At 36.7% G+C, this 21,272-nt stretch overlaps 1 protein-coding gene across 1 annotated transcript in view; it reads left to right on the top strand.

Moving 5' to 3' along the window:
- Window positions 1-21,272, top strand: part of TYR (tyrosinase) — a 69,123-nt gene that overhangs the window by 5,851 nt on the left and 42,000 nt on the right. The window contains exon 2 of the mRNA XM_008153615.3: window positions 5,053-5,269. Coding sequence (XP_008151837.2) covers window positions 5,053-5,269 — 217 coding nt within the window. The remainder of the gene's footprint in view (window positions 1-5,052; window positions 5,270-21,272) is intronic.

Below are 21,272 nucleotides of genomic sequence, written 5' to 3'. Positions count from 1 at the left end.
AAAAAGAGCCCTGGCTGGGTTTGCTCAGTGGATAGGACTTCGGCCTAAGGACTGAAGGGTCTCGGGTTCAATTTCGGTCAAGGGCACATGCCTGGGTTGCAAGCTTAGTTCCCAGTAGGGGGCGTGCAGGAGGCAGCCAATCAATAATTCTCTCTCATCATTGATGTTTCTATCTCTTTCTCTCCCTCTCCTTTCCACTCTGAAGTCAATAAAAATATATTTAAAATATAGAAAAAGAACAATTTTTTGTCCAAAGTCCGCTGTCATTACCAGATGATATTAAACAAGTTATTTAGAATCTTTAACCTTTGATTTTTTTAACAACAACAACAACAGCAACAAAGAACACCTGGGGTACAATTATCGTATATGCTTGTTTTCTGTGTTAATGGAAATACTGAATGCAATAGGAAACAATAAGATAGTGGAAAGGGTATATAATCTTTTGGTCATATAAACATGAGTTTCAGTAGACTATTTTAACTTACTTAGTTACAAGATCCTGGACAAGTTATTTATTCTGAGACCTTTACCTTTAAAATTAAAATAATATATCATAAAGCATTATTATGATATTTGATGAAATCTGCTAGTGAAAAATGTCTAGTTTAGTATATGACATATTCTTTGAGTTCCATGTGTAGAAATTACTATTACAATATATCTTGATATATCAACTTTAGTTACTATAATAATGAATATTAAACCAGTATTATAGAGCCAGATTTAAAAACAATTTGGTGGCTTCCCAAATGATCTTATATTCAATAATAATTATAAGAGCTATTACTATTAAATGCTATATACCTAGCACTATATACTAAGTGCTTTACACATGTTAAATTAGTTGGTCCTTCATAAAAAGTTGTTACAAATCCCTATTTACAAATGAAAAAAAATTGATACTCAGAGAGTTTAAGTATTTTGCCCAAGGTCATGTAGCTAATAAAGAGTCAATATTGGGAACCAGGTCTTTCTAACTGTGATCTATGTGATCCTAACATTAGTGCTAATACTTTCTCCTCCCTGCCTGCCTTCTGTGTCAAATATGAAGATAATGATTTAGGATTAAGTTTTTAAATTATTTCTAGAACCAAGGTAGATTTCCTCTTTGTTACTAATACATCCAGTCATCTGAACACTTAGTCACTTAACAGTTGGCATTTCAGCAAAAATAGTTCCATTTAATCCTCTCTAATTTAGCCAAGTCTGCTGTAGGAGTCTTTTAGGCAATATGATCTTTTGAAAATATCCTGAGATGTTTTATTATTCAAACAGGAATGAAAATGATCTCCTCTATGTACATGCCATGATGTTTAGTTAATCGACACTAAAGGAATCTTGATTTATCACATTCAATACAAAAGTTACGTTAACTTTATTCAAATATCCCTGAGTCATTTACAGGCAGTAATAAGTGTAGTCAATATAGTGCTGGAATGAAGAGGAATGTGTATTCATTTTCTAGTCTGGCTTTAAACATCCTATGACCTTAGGAAAGTTCCCTCCTTATTCAAGCTCTCATTATGCATGGATAAAAGGATTGAGGAATGTGCTTAAGTATGAAGAAACCCAGAAACTGATATCTGTTGAGCCAAATTATATTATTTCATATTATTATTTATTATACTATCAATATATTAATCACATCCTATCTCATGAGCTGAGGTTTGCCACTCTGTTGACTAATGAGTTTGCCAACCACTGTCCTATCTAATAAAGAGGGAATATGCTAATTGACCCTAACACAGTTGCAAAGATGGCAGTGCCCACAGCCAATAAGGAGGGAATATGCTAATTGAATGCCTGCCCTCAAAGATGGCAGCACCCACAGCCACAAGATGGTAGCTCCCAGTCCCCTCAACCCTGATGGGGCAACAGGCATGCGACAAGACCAGGCCCACCCCAGTCAGGCCTGGCCTCTCCATGCACCTGCCTTCAGAGTCCCTCAGTCCCCTCAGCCCCCCAGCTGCCCAGGGCCAGCCCAAGGCACAGGCAAGCCTCGGATGGCAGCTGCCCAGCTGCCCAGGGCTGCCCGAGGCTCAGGTAACCAGGGCCGGCCAAGGCTTGCGCTGCCAGCAGTGGCAGCAGCAGAGGTGTGATGGGGTGTCGCCTTCCCCTGATTGCTGGGTCACCTCCCGCCCCTAAGGGCTCCTGGACTGTGAGAGGGGGCAGGCCAGGCTGAGGGACCCCCCCTCCAGTGCATGAATTTTCATTCACAGGGCATCTAGTATTTATATATTATATATGTTAGATTTAATTTATTATTTTACATTACAGTTGAGAAAAACTGATAACATGCTCATTGAAACAATGCTAGTAAGTAGTTGAGCAAGAATTGAAGCCCACATCCACTTCAATTTTAGAAACCAGTTATTTTCCACCACACATACTTTAACTCATAACTGGTATCTTACTGATCAAAAATTAAAAGCTTTTATAAGTGTTTCTCATTTAACACAGTAGCAGCCATTCCTGGGGCACACAGCTCACTCAGGTCTATTTGATAGTGATTTAATTTGCTTTTCCATTCCTATAGATTGCAAACTCACTGGAGCAGGAAACTGATATGATTGTTTTAATTATTTTTAACTAAAGTGCATACACACAGCTAAACAGGAAGTCTTTCACTAACAAAATATTATTTTAGGCCTTACCTGTTATCTATACATTTTTTGTGTGTGCAAAAAAAACCTACCAATATGAAGACATGCTGTTAGATATCAGGATGCTGATTATATTTGTGGGAAGGGTGGTAATAATTCAAGAAAGACATGAGGGAGACTTCTGGGGTCATAGCATTTTTCTTTGTTTTGTATCTTGATCTGGATCCTGATTATGTGGGCAAATTTAACCTTTTGCACTCGGATGTCGAGTGCAAATTACTCTTTGAATGTATCAATAATTTGAAATATAAAAAAATCCAAATAAATAAGTTTGTATGAAAAGAAACTCCAGTTTTTTATTCTACTGCCGCGCTTTGTAAAATCTGGGGTATTTAAAAAATTAAATCCCGAGTAGAATAAAGGAATTGAGAAAAAAGCAAGCGAGTGCAAAGGGTTAAGTTTGTAAAAATTCATCTAATTGTACATTCAGGATCTGTGCCTTTTTGAGGATATATATTATTATACTTCCATAAAATTTTAAATAAAAATAGTTCACTATTTATTGTTATAAGACTATTAACCATACAGAGGACTTTAGATCCTGCAGCCTTTTATACTCTTCTATACTAAGAATCAGCTTTCTCATCATTAAAATAGGTATAAAATCATATAAACCAACAAGATGTGAATTTTAAAAAAGCACACAGTGATGTCTTCCTCATGGTCTGTGACACAGTTGGGCCTCAACATATATTTATTAAAAATGATCTATTTCTGTAAATATCTTCTAGGGCAGAGGTTGGTACCAATATCAGGACTAGGAACAGAATGTGCTCAACACATGCTTGTAGTTGAAGATATAATGGTTTATCCCTTGATTTGTTTATTCATTCATTAAATATTTATTATGCCTCTATTCTAGATTCTGAGGATCAACAATAATAATCATTAAAAAAGAAAATTATCCCAATGGAGATTATTTTTTAAAGGGGGGGTGATACTGAATTTTTATCAAGGGAGACTACAGTGAATAAAGTTTATGTTTGACAAAGAAGATGAGATACTCAATGGGTACAGGTCTCCTATGGAAGTCTATGTCTGTTGTGAATAGTCAAGCATGGCAGGGTGGGTTCTCTTGCACTTATGCTTTGATTTGGGATTTGCATCTTGCTACCTAGTTACTTGCTTTCATTGAATCTTATTCATCAATGCATTTAAAATAAAGAATCAATTTATATACCACTAAAAGTAAATCTGCCCATTAAATTACAATGTGATGTTCTTAACCCTTAGAATTTTTATTTTGTACTTATTGGAAGTGCTACTTTGTTCTTATTTAGTCAAATATTTTCATCATAATTTACTGTTCCACCTACATATAAAGGAAACTAAAAACAAAATAATTTGGTGGAGGATTCTTACAGTGTCTTCATATTTAGAGTCAGACCCTTTTGAATTATTTTTTAAGTCAGAATCTATAGGGTTTATTTTTTCCCAAAAAATATTGCCTTGGCCTTGAAGATTTGGTAGAATATCAGATACATGACAAGGAATGGGAATAGGCATGAATAAGTGCACGGGATGGAGAGGCAGATGCTAGGCCCAGAGGAGAGTAGCCCATCAGAATTTAGCAGGAGGGTCATATAATTTGTAAACAAATGGACATTGGTTGTCAAATTCAAGATATTCTCTGGAGGGAGAATTGACAATATCGGTTGATGGTTTCAACATGAAAGACAAAAGAGAATAAAAATCAAACAGCAAATCACCAGCTTTTTGCTTAAACATGATAATTCATGGGCTTCTGGTTTGAGCTGCAGGATGGTTGGTGAGACAGGCAATGTAGGGAGAGGAACAGATTTGGGGTTTTCGTTGTTCACTTGAGATACATGTGAGATAACATTGAAAAATGAAGTCAGAGATGAAAATATGGGTTTATAGTTCAGAGGAGTGGTTTTGGACTAGAGATAGAAATCAGGGAGTTGTTATCACACAGTGGGCACGTAAGCCATGAAACTGGTTGTTATAGCCAGAGAAGATCAGAAAGAGAAAAAAGAAGAGGGTAGACCCCTAAACTCTAGGCCAAGCCTGGTTTTGTGGGCATAAAACCAGTGAAGTCACATGACAGTTAACAAATATTTCTCAAGTTAATTTTCTCATCAAATAAGTATCTTACAACAATTACATGAAGTAGTTAATATTATCCCCATTTGATAGGGAATTTAACATGTTTTCTTAAGAAGATGAAATATTACAATTCTTTTCTAGATTTTAACTTTCATGGTTTACTCAGCAACCCTCTGAAAGCTGCTTCCTTCAACAATTTAAACTATTAATCTCCTGATGATTAGCAATCAAAATATGGTAACCCGGAACTTCAACGTCCAACTTTCTCCTTTGACTTAGAGGTGGTGACAACTCCTTTAACATCAGGTGTTTTGTGCAGGTCATCTGCAGCCGACTGGAGGAGTACAACAGCCGTCAGGCTTTGTGCAATGGCACTGCTGAGGGACCATTACTGCGCAACCCTGGAAACCACGACAAAGGCAGGACCCAGAGGCTCCCGTCCTCTGCTGATGTGGAATTTTGCCTGAGTCTGACCCAGTATGAATCGGGGCCCATGGATAAAACTGCCAACTTGAGCTTTAGAAATACACTGGAAGGTAATCCCCCTCTTTTTCACTCATCTAAAATTTCTTTTTTTTTTCTGAATTTATGTTTACAATCTTATCCAACACCCTAAGTGCAGAAGGGCTTGAGAATGTAGTATTTTCTGGGTTGAGTAAGGGCATGTGGCACATGTATGTCAGTGGCCAATAACCCTAGCAGAGTCTGGGCAGCACACCATAATCCAACACATCAATAACTCTTCAGCAATATGTATGACTGTACCCACTATGACAATAAACAGAGACAACGGCAGCCTAATAGCAAAGAAAGTCAGGTCCTTCCACTAAAAGAGTATTGGTGCCAAACAAAATAATACATTTACAGAACTTTTTTTGTATTGGGGGATTATAAATATAGGACTGTAGATCTATTACACTTTTCTTAGTTTAAGTATTTTATCTAGTGTAAATTATATTGGACACTAGGATCTTTGAGGCAAGTCCATCCCTTTAGCCATTACAAGGATAAAACCCACACATGGGATTAAGCTCCTATCCCAGTATCCCTGAAGATTATTTGCTCCATCAGAGATTCCTTTTCGTGGTCTCTTTTGGGTCCTACTTACTTCTCCTGCAGAGCTCTCCATCTTGCTTGCATCTTCCCTCCAGCATCTGTTCCTTCTTCTCTGCTCAGGGCTGCCTAGGCATGAGATCCATCTCCTTCACCTCGATTTTCATTATGGAAACAAACCTATAAACAAAACAAACAAAAAACCAAGAATATTAATCCAAGGCACTGACTTAACTGGAGGGTTGGAAAGACATCGGGTACTGACTTGTGGCAAGTGAAACAACTCAGGATTTGCACTAGATGGTCCCCCTCCTAAAACGCTGGCACCAGCCATGTAGACAAACCTTGCTCTCTTTCCTTACCTTGCTATCCTGAACTTTTTGTCTTGCTTTGTTTTTGTCCTTTTGGTTGCTGTGTTACCCTTTAACTTCTGTTGCTGGACAATGTAGTGTAGTTTTCCTGTCTCTTTCACTTCTCTGGATCCTTCCAATCTACAACTCCAGGCCTAATGCTCCCCGAGAAGAATTTCAACAAGGAGAATATCACCCTAAAGAGAAATCCTGGTGCCAGCTGTTAAAATAAAAAGTCCGATTATTTTCCTAAAGTAATATGCATGACTAACGTTTTCAAGGTAATTACTATGTACAAGGCACTGTGCTAAACATTTGCATAGCACTATCTCACTTAATTCTTCCAATCACCCTCTGACGAGGATGGCATCATTATTTCCAGTTTAAGGGATTAAGAGAGATATTAAGTAATTTGGCTCCTATCGCCCATGTGTTAGGGGGCAAAGCTAAATCTGTTCTTAGATTTGCCAAGTGCCAAAATCCAAGAGTCCTTTCCATTGTACTCTGATGACCCAGAGTCCATGAGTTTCTCAAAGATGGACAATATAAAGTTGGACCTTCAATAACACATGCGAAGGCAACCCCTGAGTCTCATGGTACCCAGGAGTCTCAGTCACTACAAGCTGAGACAAAAGCACACACAAAAACTGAGTCACCATCTGGGAGGATTGGGTATCCCCGTGGACAGTGCAGGGTTTAACAGGACCACAAATGCTGACTTAATGACATTGCAAAGAGGGGCTTCATACTTAAAGAGATTGGAGAAAGCATGAACTTTGTTTCTAAGGAACATGGGCTGGTCACAAAAATACAGCAGGGGAGCCTCACTTCTCTGGGCCTGAAATCAAAACAGAAAAATGGCTTGAGCTGTGTCAGCTTAGCCTGCGGCTTTCAAATGAGTTTCTAATGCACAGAGATGAAGTTTATTGCAAATAATTTGCTGTCGCCAATAAACTGTTTGTGAATTCTTTTCTTCTTTTCCAATAATTTATTCTCACTCACACCTATCAAGTATGCTTTCTTGAGGAGAGAAAAGGTGTATTATAGCACATTATCTGGCACATGATGCGTGTTCAATAAATATTGATAACTGAATACACACATAATATCTAAGGTACTTCAAATTGCACCTCACCTACTGCTTAGCTTAACTATATCTGTTATATGAAACCAATAGTACTGGTAGGAAAAAGTTAGAAAATATTGATTTGATCTAACAAGGGCTTTTCCTCACCAGGGAAACATTTTTTAGTCTTTTCTTTAAACATTGATTCAGAAATAATGTTAAACTTACAGAAAAATTGCAACAGTAAAAATAGTACCAAAAAAACCCACACATATACTCTTCACCCAGATTTCTGACTGTTCATATTTTATCTTGTTTGCTCTTCCTCCTGTCTCCCAATCTGAACCACTGGAAGTAAGTTACATAGAGCAGAATCCTTTACCCATGGACGTTCCAATGTGTTTTTCCTTAGAACAGGAATATTCCCTTACATAACCACAGAACAGTTATCAATTTCAGCAAATTCTCTATTGATAGAATGTTTTACTCCAATCTGATATTTATATTCCAGGTGTTTTTTTTTTTTCAATAGACCTAATACTATCCTTTATAACATTTTTTCTTTCTCTGTAACAGGATCCTGTCTAGGGTCAAGTAGCATTTAGTTGTCATGCTTGTTAGCCTTCTTTAATCTGAACTATTTCCACACCCTTTTATTTTTTTTATAAGATTGACATTTTGGGGAGTACAGTCCCTCCCCACATTTTAAAATAGAATCTTCCTCAGTATGAGTTTGTCTGATATGTCCTCATGATTGGATCCAAGTAATGTATTCTTAGCCATAATTCTACACAGCTGAGCTGTCTTTCTCAGAGGGCGTCATATCTGAAGGCACATGCTGATTATCTAGCTCACATTGGTGCTCATCTGGTCCCAGATTTCACCTGTGAGTGCACCTTCAAGATGGTTCTTATGTCTCTAGTTTATATCTCCATCATTACGTTTAGCACCTTCTCTCTAGTATAACAAAATATTATAAAGTCATCTTGTACTCATAATGCCCCAGGCCTGGAATCAGCCACATCTCCAAAAAACACTGGTGTCTTTCAATGGAGAAGGAAGGATATTAGAGGCAAATATCCGGAAGTAAGTTTTGCTTGTGAGAGATGCGCATTTGATCTCAAACCCCAGACAGAGTTGGGGTTGGGATGACTTGGCCTATAAGGAGAGCCCACGTAGATGTAGCTGTGAGGAGAGCAGGACTAGAGAAGCAGGAGCAAAGGCAACCCTTGCCCTCTGCTGTCTCCAGAAAGGCAGGTGGAATTGAATGATTGGTTTTGATTGAACCTCACAGTTATTGCCCTTTTTTATTGTGGGCCTTGCGAGCAGTGTGAAATGTATGTCCCAAAGAAAAATTCTCATAGTCAGTCCTGGGTGGAGAAGCTGTTGTGTTTTTGTCTACTGAAGTTATTTATGTATCCTCTTGGATTTATTGCTGGAGGGGAAAATATATATATAGGCCCCTAAGTATACATTCACAGATCCCTACAGAATTAGGAAACTAAAGTTTGTGCTATGCAAATGTCTTTCATATCTTCCCTGTAAAAGAGAAATATTTGAAAACCCAATGTTTAAACATCATGATATAATGTTCATATCTTCAAGAATATGTCTAAATACCTTGTTTTATGAAATATTGCTATAGACAATTAAAGTTGTGAGAGGTTTTAAGCAGTAAATTGATATGATTCTACCTCTATTTCAGAAATATATGAAGCTAGTGGCCTTAGCAGAATGAAGAAAGATGAAATGGGGGACAATAGATGGTGAGGGCTTATTTTAAGGCTAGAGGCCCGGTGCACGAAATTCGTGCATGGAGGGGGGGGGGAGAGCCTATACCCTCTCCAATTCGTGCACGGAGAGGCGGGGAGAGCCTGTACCCTCTCCAATCTGGGACCCCTCGAGGGATGTCCAACGGGTAGTCGGACATCCCTCTCACAATCCAGGGCTGCTGGCTCTCAACTGCTCGCCAGCCTGCCTTCCTGATTGCCCTTAACCACTTCTACCTGCCAGCCTGATCACCCCTAACCACTCCACTGCCAGCCTGATTGATGCCTAACTGCTCCCCTGCCAGCCTGTTTGCCCCCAACTTCCCTCCTCTGCCAGCCTGGTAACCCCTAACTGCCCTCCCCTGCAGGGTTGATCACCTCCAACTGCCCTCCCTTGCAGGCCTGGTCCCTCTCAACTGCCCTCCCCAGCAGGCCTGGTGCCTCCCAACTGCCCTTCCCTGCTGGCCATCTTGTGGTGGCCATCTTGTGTCCACATGGGGGCAGGATCTTTGACTAAATGGGGGCAGCCATACTGTGTGTTGGAGTGATGGTCAATCTGCATATTACTCTTTTATTAGATAGGATAGAGGCCTGGTTCACGGGTGGGGGCCAGCTGGTTTGCCCTGAAGGGTGTCCCAGATCAGGGTCGGGGTTCTCTTGGGGTGTGGGGTGGCCTGGGTGAAGGGTCTGTGGTGGTTTTCAGGTTGGCCTCACCCCCTGGTGACCCAAGCGGAGGCCCTGGTATCTGGAATTTATTTACCTTCTACAATTGAAACTTTGTATCCTGGAGCAGAGCCAAGCCTCCTGCTTGCTCTGTGGCCGGCAGCCATTTCTGTTTGGATTTGCTTACCTTCTATAACTGAAACTTTGTAGCCTTGAGTGGAGGCTTAGGCTGGCCAGGGCCGGTGGAAAGCTTGGCTTCCTCCATTGCCAGGGGCAACCCTGGCCTGCTCTCTCCAGCTCCGTGGCTGCCGCCATTTCTGTTTGGCTCTGTTTACCTTCTATAATTGAAACTATGTAGCTTGAGAAGAGGCTTAGGCCTGCAAGGGCAGGCGGAAAGCTTGGCTTCCTCCATTGCCTGGGAAACCTTGCTCTCTCTGTGGCTGTAGCCATCTTGGTTGGGTTTATTTGTATATTTGCTCCTGATTGGCTTGTGGGTGTGGCTTGTGGGCGTGGCTTGTGGGTGTAGTGGAGTTAGGGTCAATTTGCATATTACTCTTTTATTAGGTAGGATAAGGATGAAGATGAGTTGGTTAGGATATAGAAACTCTTGTATACTCTATAGTATAGAGTACTAGAAGCCTTTGGTGACTGATTATGAGGTAGAAAGGTGAGCGACACATTGAGAATGATTCTGAAATATTTGCCATTGATTTCTAATAATCTGTCCTTGTTTTCTCCTCTTAAGCTATACCCCATTAAAAAAAACAAAAATGAGTTTGTCTTCATATAACTTCTAAAAACTTGCTATTAGTGTTTTATAGGAAATTTTTTTTCCTGCAGCCTTTTCTTACTTATAGTGACTGTCAAGTATGTCACTTGGAAATATCTTAACTCTTCATTTGCTAGGATTTCTTGAGGAGTCGTCTAGAAAGTGGTAAATCAGCTCTGAACTTTAATGAAAGATTATGGAAGATTTGAAATTTTGAATGAAGTTTTAAGGTAACAGTGTATATATCTGAGGAGAAAGACTAGTGGCAAGTCACAATGAAGTCTCAAAGGATGGCCTATTTTTCAGACGCCCTGCCTGAGAAATGGACTTTCTTTGGACATCCAGAAGTGATCACAATGACTTAAAAAATAAATTCAGTTGAAACTGTTTATGTAAACTAGAATGCCAAAGAGATTATTTAAGTAGGGTGAGACATTCTAGTGATGGGAATACTCAAGTCCTTTCCTACATATCTGTACCGATTCTGAGCAAATGAAGAAGCTGAGTAGCTTGGTATAGATTGGTGTACACTGACTCAGAAGAGAGGTGGGGGTTTTGATAGAGAATTCGTCCAGACCAGAAAAACCTTTCCAAGCCTGGATTACTTGACTCCCCAGAATTACCACCTTGCCAATCTTGTTGGTATTCTAAGACAATAATTCTGATCATATTCGCTACAATAACAATCTTTATGTACTATGCATTCTAATTTTTCATGTTATATTATTTAATCCTTACAACAGTATCACAATGTTTAATATTCACTGATTAAACTAAAACACCATCTTCAGTAAAGTAGTTATTCCAATGAATTTAGTGACAATCTGTCTCTTTACCCTTGAATGAGATGACTCAACTCATTTGACTCAAAAGATAATCTCTTTTCTCTTTACTCTCTTTACTCAGGGCAAATAGGACCTTCCCTGTAATATGTAGGAAATTCAAACAATTGTCCTGTGTGTCACTTTCCAAGTGGGTTTATTTTTAATGTGATTCCTTAATCAGGAGGTTACATTAACTTTTTTTAAAGTCTCGCGTAAAATAGTGGATGCTATATGACGGAGAAAACTTTTTTGATGTGTATGAAGGGCTTGATATATGGAGGGCAGAAGCTACTCTCAGGAAAGAGTTAATACATTTGTACTAGATTCACAAAAAGAAAGTGAATAATAATTTCTATAGACACAAATGCCTGTTAAATTTTCAATCAATGCCTTGTTTCCCGAAGCAGAAGGGTGGCAAGACCAGAATATATTTATTTTATCTGGTTTTTAGAAACTCTCTAGTCAGCATGCAGTGATGACCTGCTAAAGACTGTGACTGTGTGAACATTAGGGGACATTTTAATTTTTGCAGAGACAGATTTCTTTAGACTCAAAGACACTGTTTTGATATCTAGGTGTTTTTCTTCAGAAAAAAATAACAACTTAAAAAATAGATTAAAGTTTGGGCATATTATTCCTTGATACTCAGTAAATTTTTAGCAGCAAGTATGATAATGATATAACCTGAGCAATCTCTGTAAAAAAAAAAAAAGAGTTTCAATTTCCATATATTTATGTATTTCTTCCATATTCTATTAGTAGTATGGGCATGCAAATTATTCTTACCAAATGTGAATATTAAGAAAGTAAAGTAATTTATTTAAGGCACGTGTCACTTTTGCTATGAATTAAAAGGTGTTAGCAGTTGGAATACAATGCAATATACAGATGATGTATCACAGAATTACACACTTGATACCTATATTTTATTAACTAATGTTACCCCAATAAATTAATTTTAAAGAAAAAGTCATCTAGAATTTTGGAGAACTAAAAACTGCCGCAGAAAAACACAGTTTTAAAAAAACCATACAACTTTATAATGGACACATAGTATTTGAATAAAAATTCAAAAAGGTAAAATGGATAAAACTTAAAAAGTAAAAATAAAAGGTGTTGGTATTAGGTATTGGCAAACACCATTTTAGGAAGCTACATGGGAGAGAGAAACAGAGAGAATTCCCCACATTGGAGAAGGGCCCTTTCAAGTGCATTGAAACGCCTGGCTGGCTTGGCTTAGTGGTTGAGCATCAACCTATGAACCAGAAGGTCATGGTTCGATTCCTGGTCAGGGCACATGCCCGGGATGTAGGCTCAATCCCCAGTAGGGCGCATGCAGGAGGCAGTCAATCAATGATTCTCTCTTATCATTGATATTTCTCTCTCTCTCTCCCTCTCCTTTCCTCTCTGAAATCAATAAAAATATATAGTTATAAAAAATAAAGTGCATTGAAAGACTGATTTTGAAAGCATACAGTATTATATTTAAGTCTCAATTCTAACATTATGAGCACCTCCTCCCTCATTTTATTCATTTTTTATTTATTATTTTTCTCCTCCCTCATTTAAAAAATGTATTTAATAATTACATGTTGAGGCTATTGTGAAGATGTATAATACCTAGCTCCTACTATCTACACAAGAAATCTCTCCCTTTTCCCTATTCCTGTCTTTTCTGTAATCTACAATTGTCTTCTCAACTTTCCTTATAATTTAGCATAGGTTATTAGCCTTTATGACATGTGTTTATTAATAATAGATAGCTTTCATTTACTTTTTCATCATTTGAATTCACTGTTGTGGAAAATGACTGTTTGTTAAAGCATAATCTCATTTTCCCAATAATTCAACTTAAAACCTTAGAACATTTTTAAGGAGCAAAATAATAATGCACCTCTTCTATGTATAGAATTTGGCATTGTACATACAGAGATCTTACTTCTTTGGGACAAATCTTGGAAAAAGATGCCACCACTCATTAGCAGTAAACACTAAGAGAAAAATCAAAATTCTATTTTTATGCATTTATTCATTTAGCACATATGAGAGACTCAGGATACCAAAAATAAATTAACTATATCCCATGAATTTGTAGAACTGCTTTGTAATTTTCTACAGTGAATAATCTAAAATATTTTCTAAAATATTTTGGTTTCAATATCTATTTACAACTCGTACAATATGTGGAGAACTCAAACAAAGTTTTGCTTATGTGGGCTATATTTATAGCTACTCACCATTTTTAAAAACTTAAATTGAGAAAATTTGAAAATACTATTTATTGATTAAAATGACAAAAATTAATCATTACATGCTAGTAGAAATAACATGAAATATATTTCAAAAAATAGTAATTGATATGGCACTGCCTTATTTTTTTGTAAAAAGAAGGCATCTGGATTCTATGAATGCTTCTATACTCAATATTTTATAATATGGTGTTTGGTTCAAGAACTTGAAGAAAATCCAGCCTCACACAGATATAAAATTGGAATAAGGAGCAAGAAAATCTCATACTTCAGTGAAAAAAGACAATCAATAGACGATATTACTGAGATGACAGGGCAGGACATTACATAATGATAAATGAAGCATTACGCCAAGAAGACATTGCAATCCTAAATATGTATGTACATATTTTTTTGGCGCTCCAAATATATGAAGCAAAAGCTAATGGAACTGCAAGAAAAAATAGACAAATCCACAATTATAGTTGGAGACTTTAATACCCCTTTCTCAACAGTTAATAGGACTTGATAGAAAATCTACAAGGATATAGAAGAACTCAACAACACCATATACCAAAATTATTTAATTGATATTTATAGAATACTTCACCCAACAACAAAAGAATAAACATTTTTGAGCATCCTAAAAGACAACAAACAAAAAACACCCACATATTAGGGTAGATCATATTCTATACCATAAAACAAACGTCAACAAAAAATAATTGAAACCATAGCTTGTGTTTTTCTACCATAACAGTATCAAGCCAGAAATCAATAATTTAAAGATAACAAGAAAATATCATTCAAAAAATAGAAAAGAAAGAAAACCACACACTAACTACCCTCATGCAAGTAGATGTAAAAATCCTTAACAAAATATTAACAAGTAGAATTTAGTAGCATATAGAAAGAATTTTTCATCATGAATGCAGTGGAGTATATTCAAAAACTGCAAGGCTAGCTTGATATGTAAGTGTTTTACACCTTGACTTTTTAAATCCTGGCTGTCATACTGTATTATAGTTTTTCAATGTGTTACTATTGGGGTAAATGAAATTAAGGGCAATGAGATCTCTATTATTTCTTATATTTGCCTGCAAAGCTTAATGAAAAAATTACTCAACAAGATACAGACAAAACTTTTTAGGTGAATATTTGAAATTTACTTTTAAATGGATTTGAAATAAGGGGCCACCATACTAAGAAACTTCCTTTGGTCAAGCAATTGGCAATACTTTTCTGTACATTGGCATTTATTGATTCAGAAAAACTAAGAGATGCAATTTGTAGACTTATTGCAGATAATATCACAGTTATTGATATGTGGGAAATCAGGCTTAGGGAAAACATAATACAGGTTTTATTTTCAACATGGAATTCTACAAATAACTATTATCCCTTTCTTTTCTGCCAGTTTCAAGTTAATGAAAGAATCAGTGTCCCAGAGAATAAAATAATTTCCCAATAATTTATGTACAATTCACTTAAACCTACAGATTGTTTCAGAGAATTTTCTTAAATATACATAATTCTAGTAGACCAGGAACTACCTAAATCTCTAATTTTGTGAATACAGCTAAAAATATTTATTAATCTTAAGAACTATCCTTCTTAGATATCCTTAATTTGTTGTCACTTATAAAAATAGCATTAGAAGTTGCTTTTTATTGTATGGCCATATTTTATGAAGAAATGAACTTCTGTATCAATTCATAATGCCTATTATTTATGTTATAGAAAGATAAGAAATACAAACTTTTTTATGAGGCAATGGCCACATGACTGAGTAGGCTAGCTTACTGATTAAGAAAGAGTCTTGCCCGGCTGGTGTGGCTCAATGGTTGAGCATCGACCTATGAACCAGGAGGTCACGGTTTGAGTCCTGGTCATGGCACATGCCCGGGTTGTGAGATCAATGCCCAGTGGGGGGCATGCAGGAAGCAGCCAATCAATGATTCTCTCTCATCATTGATGTTTCTCCCTCTCTCTCCCTCTCCCTTCCTCACTGAAATCAATTAAAAAATTTTTAAAAATTTAATAAAGAAAGAGTCTTGCTCTTATTTTTAAGTCTTACAGTTGAGTCAAATTTCTGGTTTGGATGTATGTATATATGGTTACATGTCACTGACTTTGGGAATCTCATGTAAATAATTAAACAGTCCTTTGAAATAAGGAATTTATTTTCTTTAAAGAATCTGTATAGAGTAGAAAAATAGAAAAGTTGATCAGTAGGCTAATATTTTGGAAATAATAGATGGTACATACCTTTTTAGAGCTTCAAAACACAGTATAAGGGATATGTGAAGTTCTACAATACAGAGAGTTGTTTAACCCCAAAATATTTCCAACTAAATTGACCATAAAACCCACCCACCACCATCACCTTGTGTCTCTGATTTTCCCAAAGACTTTAAAAATCTTTGGTTTTATAAATTTCCAGAAACTTACTTGAGAAAATCTGGTCTAAAATGAAAATGTTGTATCTACAAATAGAAAGGATAAGCTCTAGTGTCCATCTTTTTTGGTCCAATCGATTACATTCCAGAAACTATGAATAATTATCCTTTTCGTCTTGACTGTTTTTTTTAGGCAGATCAAAGTGATTATTCATTTATTTAAATATAGACTTCAGCAGGAATTTATAGTAGAGCTTTAGTTAGACCCAAGGGAAACCATGTGAGATAAAAGCTTATCTCCAATGCTAAGTATATGGTGAGATGCCACTTTTCTGAAGATAAAACCTATCGAGTTCTTAAAATTCATTAAGGTTACTGCATTTTACAAATTTAGGGACATCATCCAAATTTTATTGTATTGTGATCTAGAGAATAAAATTATCATAAAACATAATGTGACTAGTACTCCCTAGGGTTTTGCATTTTTACTGCAGTATAAATCTATCCCCATAAAAACCGAAACCTAAGAAAATAGCTAACATTTATTAAGAGGTTACTAAATGTTAGGCACTTTAGTATACAGTTTACATACCTTTTATAAACCACATCCTAAGTGATAAGTTCTATTTATTATCCCCATTATATGGATTAAAAAATGTCAAAAAGGCAAAGTCATCTCTTTATAGCAACATAGATCTTAACTGCCAGAGCTGGAATCTAAAATTTAGAAATGTGATCAATATGCTACCATCCTTGAAAGAGATCATTTGAATTCAAGACATGAGACCCTCCCTGAGTAAGTCATTCACCTTCACATAACACATCTTTTTTTCATCTATAAAATGGAGATAATTCTCTATCTGTGTCTGAGTGCTTATGTGAGTATCAAATACGATGTTTGATAAATGTGGAGAGCCTCTGTTATATTCAATGAAGAATATCTTTGTTAGAATTTATTCAAGGTATTAGAATTTTGTTCTTTTATCAATAATTTTCACTTAAACTATGTTGATTTTTCTTTGTCCTCCTGTAGTAAATTCAGATCCTTGTGACAGTGACCTCAGAAGGTGGCTTCCCAATAGAATCTTTGAAAGCTTGTGAATTTGGGATTGTAACTGTAGTGCGTAAATGAGTGGAAGAGAAAGTATTAATAAAAAGGACAAGTTTCATTAGGCAAAAATGCTTGCAATATGGTAACTGATCAAGATAAGCAGCAGCATTTATATAATCACCAAACACAACTGCAGTTCTATGTATTCCTTCTGAGATCCCACAGGCCATTAGTTTCATAGGTTATTGCTGAATTAGCCTAGTTCTTCTTCTATTAATTAAGACCCACTTGAAAATAGTGTAAGAAAGAAAAACCAAATAATTTTAAAAAGATAAGATGTTCATTTTGCGCTCATGAAACAACACAGAGGTAAATAATCCAGGATTGGTAGTGCAACTCCCAGCTAGCTCTAGACTTTTGTTCTAATATCTTCATCTTAGTTAGCAGGAAGAGCAGAACGTGGGAAGAGGAGTACATGCTCATTCCTATTTAAAGGAATAAGTGAGAAGTGTCTGTTATCAATTCTGTTTTATCTCTATAGCCAAACAGGCATGGCCACATTTAGCTGTAAAAGCAAAATGGAAAATGTACTCTCCAGCTAGCCATGTACCCTACTACATTTAGGATATTCATTATTGGGGGGAGGGGGAGGAGAAGAAGAATTAGTAATATTGTGAAAAAATAGCAGTTTTTTACACAATCCCCTTTCCTAGTGTTTGAAATAGGTAAAATTAAAATCAAGAACTCTTACCCAGTGGTCTGTTTACTAAGTGTCAAATTCAAAAACTTTAAATATATTGTGGTAAATGAAGTGTCAAAATATTATTTTACTCCAGACATCCCAAGTTATTAAACTTGTGAGCATTTATTATATAACTTAGGGAATTGAAATATATTAGAGTAACATGCCAGAATGTTAGAAACTTAATATTTGTGTCCCCTTCAAATTCCTATGTTGAAATCCTGTGCCCCAATGTGATGGTATTGGAAGGTGGACCTTTGGGATTTTATTAGGATTATATAAGGTCATGAGGTGCCACTGTCATGAATAGAATGGGTGCCATTATAGTAGTACCACAGAGGTCAGCTGTCCACCATGTAAGAAGTCACTACGAACCAAAAGTCAGCACCTTACAAGTTGAAAGAGGACCCCCACCAGAACTTGACCATCCTGGCTCCTTGTCTCAGACTGCCAGCCACCAGAATTGTGAGAAATAAATAAATGTCTGTTGTTTATAAGTCAACCAGTCTATGCTACTTTGCTTTAGTAGCCCAAACTAAGACATAGGAGCTGTAACAAACCACCAAATCTTAGTGGCCTAATCTAATAAAAATCATTCAATTTCTTGTTCACACACATTCAGTTTAGATATTAATATTTGGTGAGTGGCCTTTCACATGGACACTTTACTGACTCTACTATCCCCCAGGTCTCTGATAGATCTTCTACATCTTCTTGGGAGACAAGGGAACAGGTTGTTTATAGGATCCTATAGAAGGAATATATGGGTCAAGCCTGCAAGTAGCCTACCTCCCTTCTGCCCACATTCCACCAGCCACTATACATTCACAGGACCACACCTATACATGAAGTTGGTTGTGCATCCAGGAGTTTGAGGAAATGGGTTTCATGAACATATTGAGTGAATGTGTTGGATCTTTCTGTTTGAACCTTTTCAGTATTTTCCCCATTAGGATCCAGTAATTTATAGGGGTTTTAGTTTGGGGCTGGGATACCTCATTTACATTCTAAGCTCAATTCTTGGCTGAAAAAAGATAACTTATTTTTCTCTCACTTGACATTGCTTTGTTTTCCCTTCTTTTTACCTATTTATTCAATATTTTTTCACTTATCCAAGTGAAAAAGGCCATGGAATTCTGTTTTTATTAGCCAGTGTATTCTTCTTTCCCACTGGCATCTCCCAAAGTATATTTCATAAATTGTGGTGAATAATTGTTTTTTATTAACATACTTTGTTTTATTGAAAAATCACTTACCTCTTTTCTCCTATCATCTCCTCCATGCTGAGCAACATCACAGATATCTTTCGTACAAGCTGCTTAGGCCTTTCTCTATATACAGTCAAGTATCCCATCAGGAGGATATTGAGAGACTGGCCTATTGAATAAAAACATGAGCCAGCTTCAGAGCCATTATCCATCTTAATCACAAACCTTGGAATGTTATGGACACATTTCAAAACATTTTAGCTTAACTGATTTTAAAGTTATGTTAGCCACTGGAGTTACATGTTTTAGAAAGAGAAATAAATATCCCATGTTTTTTTATTCAGCAAACATTTATAAAGCATCTACGGTGTGCAGGCACTTTGCAAAACACTAGGAATACCTATGAATATGATGCAGATCCCTCCCTTTTGGAACTTACAGTCTAATTAAGAACTGAACCAAGAATAAGTAATTGTAATCTAAAGGAAATAAATGATTAAAAAGAGGGAAGTATGAATGTTATTAACTAGAGGGACCTAACCAAGTGTTTACTGTCAGAAAAACTCTGCTTGAAGATCTGGTAATCCTTAAGGATGAGTTAAAGCAGATCAGGGAAAGTGCTAAAAAGAAAAGGGGGAACGTTACAAATTCTAATACCCTAACAAAATAGTCTTAATAACTTGACAATGTCATACAGCTAATAGACTGCAAAATGGGATCATCAACATGGGAGGTCATGTCCCCAAGTCTTCCAAATACAGTGTCCTGATTTTACTTATTTTTTTATTTTTAAAAAATATATTTTATTGATTTTTTTACAGAGAGGAAGGGAGAGGGATAGAGTTAGAAACATCGATGAGAGAGAAACATCGATCAGCTGCCTCCTTCACACCCCCTACTGGGGATGTGCCCACAACCATGGTACATGCCCTTGACCAGAATCAAACCTGGGACCCTTCAGTCCGCAGGCCGAAGCTCTATCCACTGAGCCAAACCAGTTAGGGCAGTGATTGGCAGACTGTGGCTCACAAGCCACATGCAGCTCTTTGGCCCTTTGAGTGTGGCTCTCCCACAAAATACCATGGCCTGGGCGAGTCTATTTTGAAGAAGTGGCATTAGAAGAAGTTTAAGTTTAAAAAATTTGGCTCTCAAAAGAAATTTCAATCGTTGTATTGTTATTTGGCTCTGTTGACTAATGAATTTGCTGACCACTGGGTTAGGGCCAGTGTCCTAATTTTAAAGGAAGCAGAGAGTAAAGGTTAAGAGTTAGATTACTGGGGATAAAATCTTCATACTACCTCTTACTAGCCAGATGACTTTTGGTAATTTTAAATTGTCTTTACTTAGAGTCCTTCACTAACAAAGTGAAGACAAAAACAATACCTACCTCATGTGTTGTTAAAAAGATTGTATGAGTTAACATTGTAAATTACTTAGAGCAGTCTCTGTAATAGGAAAATTTCATTAAATAATAAAGTCACTCTTGCATGCTGTTGCACTAATTTTCTAGCTCCATATAGAAAACAAATTTTAAATGGAGTAGACTAGTATTTGAGACCTCCAGTGGGGAGGGAATTGTTTCTAAAAAGCATTATTCCTAAATTGAACTGATATACAAAGTGTAACAAAATGATAGTACTTTCTACTTAGAATTGCTTTTTTAAAGCTACCACTGAGATGAAATTATATCCTTCTACAAATTTTTGAAGTTCAGTGAGGAAATTAAATTTGACAGAAACAAAAATTGGTTTTACGGAGATGAACATCTGGCCTTATACATTGGTGGCACTACCAAAGGATTCTAGCCTTCTCTATGTTTTGTGACAGGAATATGATTGATCCAGTTAACTGTATGCCATCTGAAGTCCTGTAATAGGAAGCTTCTGAAGCACTCATCCAGCCCTGGACTCTGTGGCTCAGTTGGTTGCGCATCGTCCCATGCAATGAGAGGTCGCTGATCCGATTCCCAGTCAGGGCACATGCCTGGTTTGCAGGCTCAATCCCCAGTAGGGGGTGTGCAGGAAGCAGCCCATCAATCTCTCTCCCCCTCTCCTTTCCTCTCTCTAAAAAAAAAAATCAATAAAAAACAATAACAAATTTTAAAGTACTCATCCAAAGGAAGAGGGAGAGTGGGAACCACCAGGATAGGGCTTTCTCTACCCTGATCAAGTATATTATAGAAAACTGGTCTGGATCAGATGCCTCAGTTTTTTCAGAAAAAACAAACAAACAAACAAACAAAACTTAAGGAAAACACGGGTACTGTTGAAACTAGAAAAAAATAGAAAAGAATATTGTCATCTTTATAGAGTTACTATGAGGATTAAGTTTCATAAGAACATAAGGGAACACTTAGCCTAATGCCTACCACCCAGGAGTTGAAAGTACAGTAATAGCAGTAATTTGTTGCCAAATGG

The sequence above is a fragment of the Eptesicus fuscus genome, chromosome 13, assembly GCF_027574615.1.
Source record: "Eptesicus fuscus isolate TK198812 chromosome 13, DD_ASM_mEF_20220401, whole genome shotgun sequence".
Lineage (NCBI taxonomy): Eukaryota > Metazoa > Chordata > Mammalia > Chiroptera > Vespertilionidae > Eptesicus > Eptesicus fuscus.
The sequence above is the reverse complement of the archived record's forward strand: the minus strand, read 5'-3'. Positions and strand labels throughout refer to the sequence as shown.